At 41.0% G+C, this 15,184-nt stretch overlaps 1 protein-coding gene across 2 annotated transcripts in view; it reads right to left on the bottom strand.

The window, feature by feature from the left end:
* Positions 1-15,184, bottom strand: part of DOCK11 (dedicator of cytokinesis 11) — a 537,932-nt gene that overhangs the window by 300,899 nt on the left and 221,849 nt on the right. For both annotated transcript variants that reach the window (XM_082263555.1, XM_082263556.1), the window contains 6 exons: positions 13,282-13,460; positions 10,628-10,744; positions 9,432-9,507; positions 5,593-5,696; positions 4,828-4,939; positions 1,570-1,636 (listed from right to left, as the gene is read on the bottom strand). In XM_082263555.1, coding sequence (XP_082119681.1) covers positions 1,570-1,636; positions 4,828-4,939; positions 5,593-5,696; positions 9,432-9,507; positions 10,628-10,744; positions 13,282-13,460 — 655 coding nt within the window. The remainder of the gene's footprint in view (positions 1-1,569; positions 1,637-4,827; positions 4,940-5,592; positions 5,697-9,431; positions 9,508-10,627; positions 10,745-13,281; positions 13,461-15,184) is intronic.

Genomic DNA, 15,184 nt, shown 5'->3' with positions numbered 1-15,184 from the left:
AATCAATATACGCTTATCTGGATTTTTTTTTACCAAAACATGTAGCAGAAAACATATTGGCCTAAATTTCTGAAAAAATATGATTTTTTATATTTTTCTATTGCATGTGTTTTATGGCAGAAAGTAAAACATATATATATATATATATATACAATAAAGGTGCATATATAATAATATCACAAACAAGATATACTACAACACACTAGCAGCGCTAAGAGCATAAAATACATATATATAAATGCAGTCCACTGGGATAAAGTCCATGTGCTCATATGATCATGCAGTGTGCCCAGAATATTCTCTCCTGACAATCCAAGGTCGTGAGTATGTTGGTGAATACACCGGACCCTCCACCTCACCAATGTGCTCCCCCAAATCAGAAACACTCACCAGAAATCTGGTCAACAGTTGGGAGGGGCTGTGTTTGCTGTTGTGTACCTGCACGTACAGGAAGGACCGGGGACAAGGGATCGTCACTGGAACATGTCCCTGCTGCTGTCCCCAGCAGCACGTCAGGCAGTATGGAGTCCCAGAATTGATCTGATTGAGACGGTTCAAGTGCCGGCGCTCCTGGTTAATTCCTGAGGAGATCGTTTCTAAGCCTGTGATAGTCTGATGGTACAGGCGCTTGTTGACCAGATTTCTGGTGAGTGTTTCTGATTTGGGGGAGCACATTGGTGAGGTGGAGGGTCCGGTGTATTCACCAACATACTCACGACCTTGGATTGTCAGGAGAGAATATTCTGGGCACACTGCATGATCATATGAGCACATGGACTTTATCCCAGTGGACTGCATTTATATATATGTATTTTATGCTCTTAGCGCTGCTAGTGTGTTGTAGTATATCTTGTTTGTGATATTATTATATATGCACCTTTATTGTATGTCATTTCATTTATAGCAGCAGCTTTGTTAGATATATTGTTTGTATCAAACTTTCATATATCTTTTTTACAATAGATTTTAAGGTACTTGTATTTTAGCGCCGGTTGAGCAGGTGTTTATAGTCCCTCGTAGTGCCCCGCCTACTTGCTCCTTTTTTTGGATATATATATATATATATATATTTATTTATTTATTTTTTTTCAAAATTGTCGATCTTTTTTTTGTTTATAGTGCAAAAAGTTTAAAAGATCGCAGTGGTAATCAAGTACCACCAACAGAAAGCTCTATTTGTGGGAAAAAAATTACATGCCTTTTTACTGGGTACAGTGTTGAACGGCCATGCAATTGTCAGTTAAATAAATGTAGAACCGTATCGCATAAAATGGCCTTGTAATGAAGGGGGGTAAGTCTTACAGGGGTCAAGTGGATAATATGTCTGTCAGCTCTTCCATCTGCCTGCTGACACCAAATTGCAGGAGCAGCGACAGGTCATATGTAAATACATGCAAGCACGGCCAGTCGCTCTCACTTAATGCAGATCCCACAACCTGATAGGACACTTGACTCACCACTTTCATCAGTTTGCATTATAATTTTTAGAAACGATTTAAAATAGGTTAGATTTAGAACACAGTTTGGATAGGCTTTTAATAAGCAATCCTCTTTACTTGTCATACTTACTCCAGAAGTGTAAGAAAGTTTAAGAGCTCCTGGGGGGGCATTTTATTCCAATAGCTAACCAGCAAATCTAAAAACAAAACAAAAAATTAAACTGTTATAGTTCAATGTTTCACAATGCAACAGATGGCATTCTAGCTCTATTGTTGTGGGAAAAAAAAAAAGATAATAAATAAAGTATAACACAAAGCATGAGCAGAATGAATAAATAACACAACAATTAAGGACATTGAAAGCTAAACATAATTCAAACCACGTCTATAAAAAAAAATCAATAAATATGATTTATTACAAGTGAGTAAGCAATATAGGATAATTAAATATCTAAGGGGCAAGTTTTCTTTGGAACATTGAATGTTTCTTTTTGGTGAAACTTGCCAAAACAGCCAACTCTGATTACCAAAAAAAAATTCAAACATCATCAGAAATACCTGATGATAATAAGAGTTAAAAAAGCAACTAAACCCAAAGAGTCCAAAATAATGGAGATTTATGAGACATTTGGGTTTTTTGGTCAAAGCCTAAAAGAGAAGTTCAGGATTTAGAAAAAAAAAAAAAAAGAAAATTATACTCACCTAGGTGGATGCAGCATTGATCCGCTGGCTCTAAGACTGAGAACTGAGTGATCAAAGACCGGTGACCACTCAGTTCTAAGTGTTCAATGAGCAGAGAGTCGGAAATGGTCAGTCACTCGCTCTCTGCTCTGCCCCCCACACTAACTGAAGCCCTGAGCTGTGGAGGGGATGGCAAACTTTGGCACCCCAAACGTTTTGGAACTACATTTCCCATGATGCCCAACTACAATGCAAAGTGCATGATCATCATGGGAAATGTAGTTCCAGAACATCTAGAGTGCCAAGGTTCGCCATCGCTGATAGGGTATACTATAAGTTGTGGCCACAGCATGCATATGACTCAGGCTGCTGCCTCTGCAGCTAACCGGGGGGCAGTTGGGTGTGTGACCCTTTGATTTTGACTGTCTAGGTTTCAAAGAGAGCTCCGGGAGTGAACTATATTTATTAATGGCCAGTGAAAGGTACCTAATGCTGACATGTGCTCTAATGATTCAGGTGAAGTATAAAATTAATGGTAGGTACATTTTAAATAGTCATTGAAATTTCAGGGAATGTTGCAAAAATTCACCAACATTTACACATCTATAGATTAAGTACAAATGTATGCAATGACTGAACCTAATAGTGCCATAAGCATTTTAACACGGGGACTAGAGAAAATCAAGTCTTCGCTAGGTATCCCTGTTAGAAAGAATGGGTTTCACTGCATGACACTTCCAGGTTGCCCAAATGGTTACTGCTAACAGGCCAGTAGATAGCAAAAGTGAGATGTATGAACATTTGTGAATACCAAAATGACAGCCAAAGGTGTAGTCTGAATACAAGCAGATACTCAGGAAGACACAGTTCAAGGCAAGCAGCACAATAGGATTCTCCAAGGGTTAAATCACAAATGAATGAGTTACAGGAAAAGAGGAGCACTGGTCATTCATGGCAGAGAAGACTGTTCAACCGTTAGTTTCTTAAAATAAAGGGATATGTTGTATATACAGTATAGATGTATAAGGGTTATAGGAGACTTATAAAATGTAACCAACCATGCATTATAATGTATCTTCATGCATTTTTTTGCATGAAGATAAAAAACCTTCTAGGTGTAGCAGCCTCCCCAGCACTCCAAATACTTACCTGAGGTCCTTCTCTGTCCAGCAATGTCCACAAGTCCCTCGGCCACCTGGGGCTCTCCCTCCTTATTGGGTGGGACACAGCCGCGGCGCCATTGGCTCTCGCGGCTGTCAATCAAAGTCAGTTAGCCAATTAGGGGGGGGGGGGGCAACCCCAGCTGAATAGACACACGGAGCTGCAGCTCGGCTTGGGTGACCCCGTTTAACTTTTCTGGGGACAACCCAAAATTTGGTCTTTTTTTTTACCTTCACTTTCAATGATAATGGTAAACAGGACAAGATAGAGAGTGTGAATCTCCTTTACAGGGACACAGACAGCAATAAAAACTGGCAAGCATTCTAATCCCTCTGCCCTCTATCCAAAACAAAAAAAAAAAGTTTTGCCTTTAGCTGTACTTTAAGCCCCATCCACTTAACCGGAAACAAAAATGACCTGTTTAACAGTGGACTAAGGGCCGATGTCCCTGTACAATTCCGTGTGGTGCGATTTTCAGCCCAAATATTTGAATGCGTTTCAAAAACACCCTGCACCAACTCTCATGGTACATGGATTGTACTGAAAAGTATTTCATTCTCAAAGATCCTCTGAAATCACAACAGAGATTCTAAAGTCTAGTTTCAGTTGGTTTCTAAGTTCACACTTAGGGCAGACCTTGTACGCATTGTCACCTCAACAGCTTGGTTTCACCGGAAATGAGAAAGGATGAAACTTCAAAAAGCATACAAAGGGTTAGGTTATCACCGATTTTAGGACCTAATAAATTGTATTAGAGCCCCCAGCTAGTCAGAGCAAATTTGAATCCTATACTCTGTATCGTGTTGCTCTTCCCAATTTGGCTTCAGCATTCAAAATAGTGCTGAAACCCCATGAGTTTGGGTTTCCTTGTAATTGTTTTATTTTTGCTGTGGAGCAAACCCTATCTAACTGCCTTTGAAGCCTGAGGGGTGAAAGTGGGGGTGGTAAAACTATGGTGCCTATTTTGACTGCCCTATCACAAGTGTAAACAAGCCCTAAGGTCTTAGAAACGCCTGCTGTGCATTTACATTAGAGAACTGGCAGGCTGCCAAGATTATGTTCTACATTGAAAACATTTTTGTGATCTTTATAAATACATGCCTTTGTAAGGCTGGAAAAACTTCATACTATTTATATTACTTTCTAAAGTTTACTCAATAAAAATGTATTGAAGCTTCAAATAGCTGAGACTTTTGTTGTGAAATTTGAAGATGACTTTCTCCACAATCCCTAAAGCTACAGAGGTGAATGATGGCCAGTTATAAAGAGCTTTTACTGCTTGTTCTGAATATAAAAACACGGTACTTTGGTGTACATAGTCTGAGCACAGGTTTAATTTTAACTCTTTCAATGGTATATTTCACAAAGCAAAAGGGAGCAAAGACAAAATGCACAATGTTAGGGTGGGGATAAACTTTAAACATGCTCTAAAAATAATGTATGCTACCAACCAAAAAGACTTTCACTCAGAGAAAATACCTTTTATTTCCTTAGAGAGACACATTTAGATCAAATGTAGAAAACAAATAATAGATATCAGACTAACCTTCTGAAATAACTCTGATGACATAGAGATAACAGATGAGAAGGCTCTTTATCTCATATGTGTCCAGTCTGTTATAATGGGACACGCTGCTTTTAGTGGAGCTTCTGCGCATCTAAAGAGAACATTAAACAATAAGATAACCTTGGCTACATTTTATGGCTTCTACGTGTTTTTCAACTATGGTTAGCTTGAATTTCTAGAGCAATGAAAACGTAGCACAAGAAGGTGATTAAATGTAGGCAAGGGATCGATGTAGAAAGGTCTTTTTTCCATCTGACAGACAAAAAAAAAATAAAAATTTCAATTTAAATCTAACTGGCTACTTTTCCCTTGACGGAGGAATCTCAGGGTCATCTACTGCAGTGCACCAAGTGTACCACAGGCAGACGCCTAAATTGGCCTGAGACCTATAATACTGACTGAATATTATCAAGGAAGTAAATAATTGTCCCTTGTTAGCCATAAAAATAAGCAAGAACATAAAAATGTAGGTAATACCTTTTATGCAACTAGCTGAATAGATTTTGAGTTGCAAGCTTTCAGGAACACTTAAAAGCCCTCTTCAGCTTGTACGTCAAAATACAGTATATGCAAATCCTATGATGATCAGGATTTATATGGAATACTCTGAAATAACACTTATCAGACACTGACAGCGTCACTTCAGTAAATCTCTAAGTGACTTTTCTTGCCAATTAATTACAAAAATAAGGTCAAAATGAAAAGTAAACTGTGTGAAAATGGTTCCACTGCCTTTATTCTTACATTTTCAGTATTCATGCTTTGTTCATTCATTCCGTCAGCACAAATTGATCCCCGAGAGTCCTCTCTTTTCATTATGCAGCCATTGTAAAAAGATGAACTGTACCCTTGTAAGATAAAAGAACAGAAATTAGTTGTTAAAAGTTATTTTAAAGTTAGTGCATGTGTGTTTTGCCTCCATATTCTGTTTGCATACAATTGTACACGGTTATACTATATACAACGCCAACCTCAAATATACAGCAGCCAGCAACAACAAATGACAATTTGTGAAGACAATGGAAAAGCAAAAATTTGCAGCGCTGTTAGATTGTGTTATAAAGTGCAATGGTGCTAATGCATATAAATATATGCTAACGAAAAAATAAAGTGCATAAACCATGTGAAAAATTACGTAATTACAGTGTTTAGCACACTTGAAATGAACTCTGGACCTTTTATCTGCTCCTTGTAAATGGCATAATGAGGGAATAACACACACCTGGCCATGGAACAGCTGAGCAGCCAATTGTCCCATTATTTTTGGTCCCTTAAAAAGTGGGAGGCACATATACAAACTGTTGTAATTCCCACACCGGTCGCCTGATTTGGATGTAAATACCCTCAAATTAAAGCTAAAAGTCTGCAGTTAAAGCACATCTTGTTTGCTTCATTTCAAATCCATTGTGGTGGTGTATAGAGCCAAAAAGATTAGAATTGTGTCGATATCCCAATATTTATGGACCTGACTGTACTTCAATATTTAAAGTGCAAAATTGCATAAGAATCACAAAATTACTGCAGTACTAGGCAATAAAGTGCAAAATTGGATAAGGACCACAAAATCATAAAAACATATAAACAATATATAAAATTGCATAAGTGATAAAGTGGCTGATGCTGTTAATGTGAAATGCTTATCATAGCATAAAGTCCACAAATTCCACCATAGATGTGCAAAGGTGCTGATAAGTCTTCTATTGTGAATTCAGGTGCTTGACCACCAGAAACAGGACAACTGTAATGAAGGCTTACCAGATGTAGTGGACCCAATAAAGTATACACCTTTTGGGTCATTCAGGCTTCTAAGAAATAGATGGGCTTTATACCAGTAATACATCCAAAGATCAGTGGCTCAATCCTTCAACGTCATCCACTAATATGGAATATTATAGCCACTAGCAGTAAGAGGAGCAAGAAATCCTCCTCCGGACGCTCAAAAAATAAAAAGCTCACATAGTGTGTATCTTTTTAAAACATTTAATAGTAAAAAAGAAGAAACACAATTACGTAGACTTGATGGTATAGCGCTAGTACAAGTAGAAAAAAGACGGCATTAGCAGTAGACCCGACACTTTTCGTCTAAGTAGACATCATCTGGGGTGTCAGATGATGTCTACTTAGACAAAACGTGTCAGGTCTACTGCTAATGCCGTCTTTTATGTACTTGTACAAGCACTATACCATCAAGTCTACTTGTACAAGCGCTATACCATCAAGTCTGTGTAAGTGTATTTCTTCTTTTTTACTATTAAATGTTTTAAAAAGATAAACACTATGTGAGCTTTTTATTTTTTGAGCGTCCAAAAGAGGATTTCTTTCTGCTCTTACTGCTAGTGGCTATAATATTCCATATTATTGGATGAAATTGAAGGATTCAGCTATTGATCTTTAGCATGCAAACAACAAGGCAATTTGTAGTTTTTTGCTGGTTGTAATAAGTGTGATGTTCAATTGTGAAACAGAGTCATTGTTTAAGTAAATGTTGATTAGGACCCATGAAAAGTAATTTCCCAGCCAGCCAAACAATCCCTCCTAGAAGAAAGAATAAAGGGGTTGATTTACTAAAGACAAACAGGCTGGTAATTTTGCATGGGAATTTTCAATTTGCAAGATAATTTTCTCTTAGCTTACTAAAATCTCACATGCAAGGAAAAAAAACCTACATATATATATACAGGGCTCAAAACTTAAACTCCTGAGCTACTAGCCAGGCCTTAAGGGTTACTCGCCACCAGTTGCCCCACCCAACTCCTAACCTGCCGCCCCTAATTCCATCCCTAAATACGCCCTCATAAATTATCTTATAAAATGACACTGTTAAATGTTTTTGCATTAATGCAGAAGTTACAAAAATAAATATTATTAACAACGTTTTCAGTGCCCATCAGTGCAGCCTCATCAGTGCCCATCAAGGATCTGGAGGGCGGGGGGTTGAAGAGCACTAAGGGGCTGGAGGGGGGAGGCTGAAGAGCACTGGGGGGCTGGAGGGGGGAGGCTGAAGAGCACTGGGGGGCTGGAGAGAACTGGGGGGCTGAAGAGCACTGGGAGGGGGCTGAAGAGCACTAAGGGACTGGAGGGGGAGGCTGAAGAGCACTGGGGGGCTGGTGAGGGGGGGGGGTGAAGAGCACCAGGGGGGTGGAGAGCACTGGGGGGGCTGGAGGGGGGTCTGAAGAGCACTGGGAGGGCTGGAGAGGGGGGGGCTGAAGAGCACTAAGGGGCTGGAGGGGGAGGCTAAAGAGCACTGGGGGGCTAGAGAGGGGGGGGGCTGAAGAGCACTAAGGGTCTGGAGAGGGGAGGCTGTACAGCACTGGGGGGCCAGCAAAAGTAAAAAAGAAGTTGGATAGGAGGGGGGTGGGGCGGCTGCATATAGAGGAATTAATCTTTCCATATTCCTTCTGCAACCACTGAATGCCTGCAGAGAGGAGAATCAGGCATCCAGCGGCTGCAGGAGGAATATGGAAAGATCAATTCCTCTATATACAGCCGCCCCACCGCTCCTCCTATCCAGTCACACAGGGAGGCTGCTCAATCCTCGGGCACTCACCTTCTTCCAGCCCCCGGAAGCAGCTGATGACCGAGAGATGATCGGCGTGAGTACCAGCTTGACAACCCCCGCACCCCCCATTGGTATGCCACTGCTGGCCGGATGAAAGAGCGAGGATCATCCCACTGTAACAGCTTTAATTGTAATTGCCATCCAGATGTCGTCTCTTTCAGGGAAGACCTTGCATTTTCCAACATGACAATGCCAGACCACATACTGCATCAATTACAGCATCATGGCTGCGTAGAAGAAGGATCCGGATACTGAAATGGCCAGCCTGCAGTCCAGGTCTTTCACCCATAGAAAACATTTGGTGCATCATAAAGAGGAAGGTGCGACAAAGAAGACCTAAGACGGTTGAGCAACTAGAAGCCTGTATTAGACAAGAATGGGACAACATTCCTATTCCTAAACTTGAGCAACTTATCTCCTCAGTCCCCAGACGTTTGCAGACTGTTATAAAAAGAAGAGGGGATGACACACAGTGGTAAACATGGCCTTGTCCAAACTTTTTTGAGATGTGTTGATGCCATGAAATTTAAAATGAATATATTTTTTCTCTTAAAATTATACATTTTCTCAGTTTAAACATTTGATATGTCATCTGTGTTGTATTCTGAATAAAATATTGAAATTTAAAAAGTCCACATCATTACATTCTGTTTTTATTCACAATTTGTACAGTGTCCCAACTTTTTTGGAATCGGGTTTGTATATATATATATATATATATATATATATATATGCGCGTGTGTGTGCATATACACTATAAAACTGCTTTTCTTCCTTATATGGGAAAAAAAGACAGGTATATTTTTTCAGGGTGATAAGAGGCAAACTGAAAATACATATACCAGAATTTATCTTAGCAAGAAAATAATAGCCATAAAGACAGCACACCCCAGCATTGTAGGGACGCTGAAAATAATCCTACCTATCAGCTATAACCTTTGGAACAATCAACCAGGGGTTTCTACTTGTACTCACAGACATTGTGCAATTTGTTTTTCTCCATACATAACAGAGCAACACTAACCTGTGTCTCTGTCCATGATCAAGCTCGATCTATTGGATGGAGAAGAGAAGTTGTATATAAATGTGTCTCTGGAAGCCTGGAGAAGAATTTTTTTGTGTTAATGATCATTCAGTAATGCAGACGTTACGTTTTTTTTTATCTACTGTCTATTATACAATGTACTATATATTAGTAAGGATTAAGAAATTATTGGACCCATTCATTAAACCAAATGTCAACATTACTGGCCTAAAAGAGAAACAGATTTACTTTTATACAGCTTTCTAAGCTTCTTAGAGAAAAATGCAAACCAGTATTTACACTAGAGAGGGTTAGACAATGACCCCATACAAGGCATAAAGTAGAACTTTAGAACCACAACAAAGTTTCCTTTAAATTATCTGTTTGAAGATTGTCATTTTGTTCTAGTTTTTTTTTTCTATCCCATGCTTCACTCTGACATCACCATGAAATGCCAACATAAGGAGCTGTGACTGCTAGGGTGATGCAGACAATCACTACAGCAGTTTTCCTAATTGTATGCAAGAATGCAGCTCCTAGGTCTCAGGTCAAATGATCAATTTCATCACTCAGCATTCCCCTGCACTTAAGGGAGTGCACAGAAGAAAACTCCTAAGTGGAGCTGGCATGGTGTAGAAATGCAGAATTCCACATTAAGCCCCGTACACACGTACCGATTGTCGGCCGTAAATATTCGGCCCCTGAACGATCGTCCGATTGTCGGCTTGTTAGTATGATGCTTCCGACAACCGACAGCGACTTTTCGGCCGAACAGAATCGGGTGTGCAGGCTATAAAATTTTTGTTGGCCGTCACCAGAACGGCCGATTGTTCGCCAGTCAGTACAGAATTCGGCCGACAAACAGCAGATTAGCAAGACTGGGCATGCTCAGAAAAGAAAAAACACACGGAAAGTTAACCATCACATGACATCACTTCTGCAGTCGGCTGTTGTTGGCCGACAAAATTCGTGTGCAGTCTTTTGCACTTTTCAACCGACAGGACAGCACCGGACAAAAGACGGCCGATCGTTCGGCCAACATTCGGTACGTGCGTACGGGGCTTTAGGGAGCTGCTCTCCAGGGAATTCATTGGTAGAGAATTGCCATCATTAAATATAAAGTGGCCAAAAATACATATTTGTATCTCAAAATCAACTGATTTTAAATGTATAACTTTATCCAGGGAAAAACTTACAGACGCTGACATAGGTGTGCAATGATACAAGAAGTCCCTCCCAGAGAACCTTGAGATATTCTCCAACAACATCCCCACCAGAGGTAAGTAAAGCTGGCCAATTTTTGCTTGCTGGTTCTGAAAGACATAAACAATTTTCTTTATTTTTGTTTTTTTATTTTAGGCATTTATGGGAAATCTCTGATATACATTTTACTGGGATTTCGTTTATTCCTGTATAACATGCATTTTTTTTATACTATTGTTTAATGTGATTATACTTCTGTGTTACAGGATGTGCCTCATCCTTCTATTATTACACATTGTGACTCACCCCCCCCCCCCCCCCCCCTTTATTATATGCAGTGCCTGATCAGAATGTTCAAGCATCACTAAACTGTAGAAAAAAAAAAGGGTGTATAAAGGTAAAGTATGGTTGGAAAAACCTAAAGCTGGATACACACTATCCAACTTTTGTGGTTAGATTTCCTTCAGATTTACCTTTTCTATGTAGTGCAAGGGCCTTCCAGATTGCATACAAATTGAAAGTGTTTAGGTTTAACCTCATATTATATTGTTTTTGGTAAGTCTGAAGGAAAAAGTCTTCAGAAAATTGTATAGTGTGTATGGCTTGTGGAACAGCATACTTGCACACTATAACACATTCCAGGCTCCAGTGAACCACCATTGTCCTGTGATACTCTCCTTTGGACACTGATAATGTAACTCTTGTGTGGACATGCGTCATCCCCCACACCTAGCTCTATTCTTGGCATGCCAAGTATAAAGCAGGGAAAAGGAGAGTGGCGGCACATCCAGCATAAAAACTTCAAACTTTATTGTAACACCATAAAAAACAAGGAAATGACATGCATTTGCAGCTCAAGAGAAATTTCAGCAAACACATTTCACACACCTGTGTTTAGTCATTGCTAATGTTTGAATGCTGGACGTGCCGCCACTCTCCTTTTACCTGCATCTGTTCCTTGGTCGAGGACCTTGGCAGGCACCAGGCTTTTTATAGCAGCAGCATTTGGTTCTCTTCATAGCAGTAAGTTATCTGCATAGATTACCTGGAGCGGTGCAACTTCCCTGATGTCAAGAATGAGCCTAGATGTGTACTGCATGGCGCATGTGTGCACAGACAAGCACAAACTGCATGGCAGAAATGTTTCTTTTTTTTTTGTAAAGAGATTTGCATGTTTGTTCTGCCAAAAACTCTGACTCCTTTTAGTTCTATTTTAAGCACTGAGCAGGTAGGATGTTCTCTCTGTATGCATATCAAGAATTTTTTTTTTCACTTTTTGACTGAAGTATCCTTTAAATGCATACCTGTGCCTCACTAACGCAAGGAAAAGCATTAGATTTACTGTAATGCAGACCTCTATAGATGCATAATGTACACTAATGACAAACAAAATAGTCATTAGTAATACCTTAAGGACATATTCAGGTGGTTGTTTAAAGGGATATTCAGCATAGGATTCTAAATTTCCCCCCAATCACTGTGTGCGATACAGTGCATTAACATGGGTGTCTTAGTACGCATGTGCAAATTCTGCAGCATGGCTGGAGACCATGCAAGTATGCATAGAGGCACATTTTTTTCTATTGTTTCCCCTTTGGCAAAAATAGGTTTAGGCAGTTGCTGGGGTGTGCCTTCCCTCTGCATGTGTCACTTCCTTTCTTTTGGGAAATGATAACTGCAGGAGTAGATCGAGTCTCGCGGTCAGACAGTTACAGGAAGTGAGCAATAAGGACCATATGTATAAAGATGTGATTGTTAGTGTACCAGTGGTGCTGCCCTACAGCAAGACCCTGGCATGGGTCAGAGGACAAAGCCTTCTATATTCTAACTTGTGGGGACCTTGCTGCATTTAAAGGTATGAGCAGCACAGCACTTAAGGAAGTGAAAATAGGAAAGCGTTCTGTAAATGTATGTTGCATCGAATTAACACCTGTTCTGCTGAAAATACATAAGCACTGTTTGTAATGGATGAAAAAGTGCAAGTATATAAGTTACTGTTGTCTGATTTTTGGGAAGAGAGTGCATATGATCTTGAGAACAAAATGTAAACTGTCAAGTTAACCTTTCAGGTGGTCAAGTGTGGGAAGGACAAGCAGCCAACTCAGGAGTGGAAGCGGTGGTGGCAGGTGACGGATGTTCTGCAAGAAGAGTGGTCTGGCACTGGATGCACCCCACCGAGTCCCTATATTAGGGCCCATTGTGGAATTGGACCGGTCCTAAGGACCTGGCCTTGAACTGTGGTGTGTGAGGCCTTGGAATGTGTACAGTGACTTCCCTTTTAGCCTACGGATGGAAGCTGTGTGGAATAGAGCTGGTGAAGGGAATCTGTGCTCAGTGCTGTTCCCCTTAAAATGTCTCTGTATTCAGTGCCAGGTCAGGTGTCACTGGCAGGTGAAAAGACATTATTCTTCCAAATGTGAGGCCTAGTGAGGAAATATGGCCTCCGGCCATGAGCGGGCACTGAACCCAAATGAGTAAAAGTAACAATTCCATCTGCATGCAGTTTTCACATGCTAACATAGGTATTTTAAACACCTTGCCAGCATCCCAGTCCCACATTGCAGTAACAAATTGTCTGTTTGATGGTGTCATATTTTAAAATAGAAAGGTATAGAGAAATATGCACCCCTGTCAGCTAAGCCATTACCTTGTGCTGATACCTGTTATCAAAGGCATGCTTGATCAGCAAATGTTTAACTGTGGAGATTGCAGCATATCTGATGTCACTGTTGTCCTGTAGAGCCTGTGTCATTTCTCTCAGCAGAAGCCCAACCAGAAAGTGATGCTTGCAGTAATCATCTGTTAAACTGCATTCAAGATTTAGATCTACACACAAAGAACAGAAAATAAATCAGATGTCCATTATTCAGTGACAGGACCCAGACAAGAGAAACAAATCAGTAATGCAGAAAGAAAACTAAAGGGCTTTGCAGTTAGAAAAGAGTTTAAAAGAAGGAAAAGTTTATGCAGCAAAGTAGTGGAAACAGCAAGAATGGTGTGCAGTGTCCCAAGCAACCAATCAAAATTCAGCTTACCAATGCCAAATCACTGAAATATGCGTTTTAATTCCTTGCTATAATTTACTGCACTTGACAGGCGACAACGAGAAAAACTGTTGTAACATGGATTTTTTGTAAAATCTTACCGTAAAATCCCTTTCTCTGAGTCCTCCGACAGTCGCCGCCCACTCATACAGTCTTCACCAATGGGTATTGACTTCCTCTCCTTAGGAGTAGCTAGGCAAAAGACTTGTTAAAACAAAAGCATTACCATAGACACACCCATGGGGGCCGTCCCACTGGTCCAATACCCCTCCTGCAATAGCCATCCCAACTCAGCTTGGTATCAAAGCAGTTAAGTGTCTAAGAACCCCAAAAGAGGGGCGGGGGCGGCGACTGTCAGAGGACTGTCGGATAGGAATTTTACGGTAAGATTTTACAAAAATTCAGTTTTCTCTTACGTCCTCCTATAGTCGCCGCCCACTCATACAGTCTTCACCAATGGGGATGTCCCAAAGCAGTGTAGACATGAGGGGTGGGAAACGCAACCATCAGAAAAGGCAACGCAGTACCTATATCAGAGAAAGGAACCTTACAAGAGCAGCAAGGGAACCTTCTGGGTAACAAAAAAGGCTCAACAGGAGCAACAACCCAGGAAAGCAAATAACCAAGGGGTAAACAACAGGGACCCGCAATAAATCTGGGTCCCCTACTGGACTGCCGCACAGAGAACTTTGTGGCCAAAGGAGGCATCAGCTGATGACAGAACATCAATTTTGTAGAATTTGGAAAAAGTGTGCACTGACGACCAAGTCGCAGCCTTGCACACCTGGGTCACCGAGGCCTGATGCCGGAAAGCCCAGGACGCACTTACCGACCTAGTAGAGTGCGCCTTGACAGGGAAGGGTGGTACCCGTTCCCTCAACGAATAGGCCTGAACAATTGTCTGTCTGATCCATTTTGCAATGGTCTCCGCAGACGCAGCCATTCCCTTCCGAGGTCCCTCAGGAAGAACAAAGAGGGAATCCGATTTCCGAAAGGATTCAGTCGACGACAGGTAAACCCTGATCGCCCTGACTACATCCAAAGAATGCAACGCAATCTCCTTAGGATGCTTAGGATTCGCACAGAGCGAAGGTAAGACAATGTCCTCATTGAGGTGAAAATCCGAAACCACCTTTGGAAGAAAGGATGGGTTTGGTCGCAAGACCACCTTATCCCTATGAAACACCAGGTAAGGGGAGCGGCAGGACAAAGCCGCCAATTCCGACACTCTGCGAGCAGAAGTGATCGCCACCAGAAAGGCAACCTTTTTAGACAGCAGAGGTAACGAGATTTCCCTGATGTTTTTAAACGCTGAACGTTGTAACACGGACAGAACCAAGTTCAAGTCCCATGGAGGCAGAGGCTCCCTTCTAGGAGGGGCCAAGTGACGCACATCTTGAATGAAGGTGCGAATCAAAGAATTAGACGCCACAGGGTGCTGAAAAAGAACGGGCAGTGCAGAAACCTGGCCCTTAATCGTAGCCAACGCAAGGCGCTGGTCCACAC

Source organism: Pelophylax lessonae (genome assembly GCF_965119305.1).
Source record: "Pelophylax lessonae genome assembly, chromosome: 7".
NCBI lineage: Eukaryota > Metazoa > Chordata > Amphibia > Anura > Ranidae > Pelophylax > Pelophylax lessonae.
This window is presented reverse-complemented; position numbering and strand designations above follow the sequence as displayed.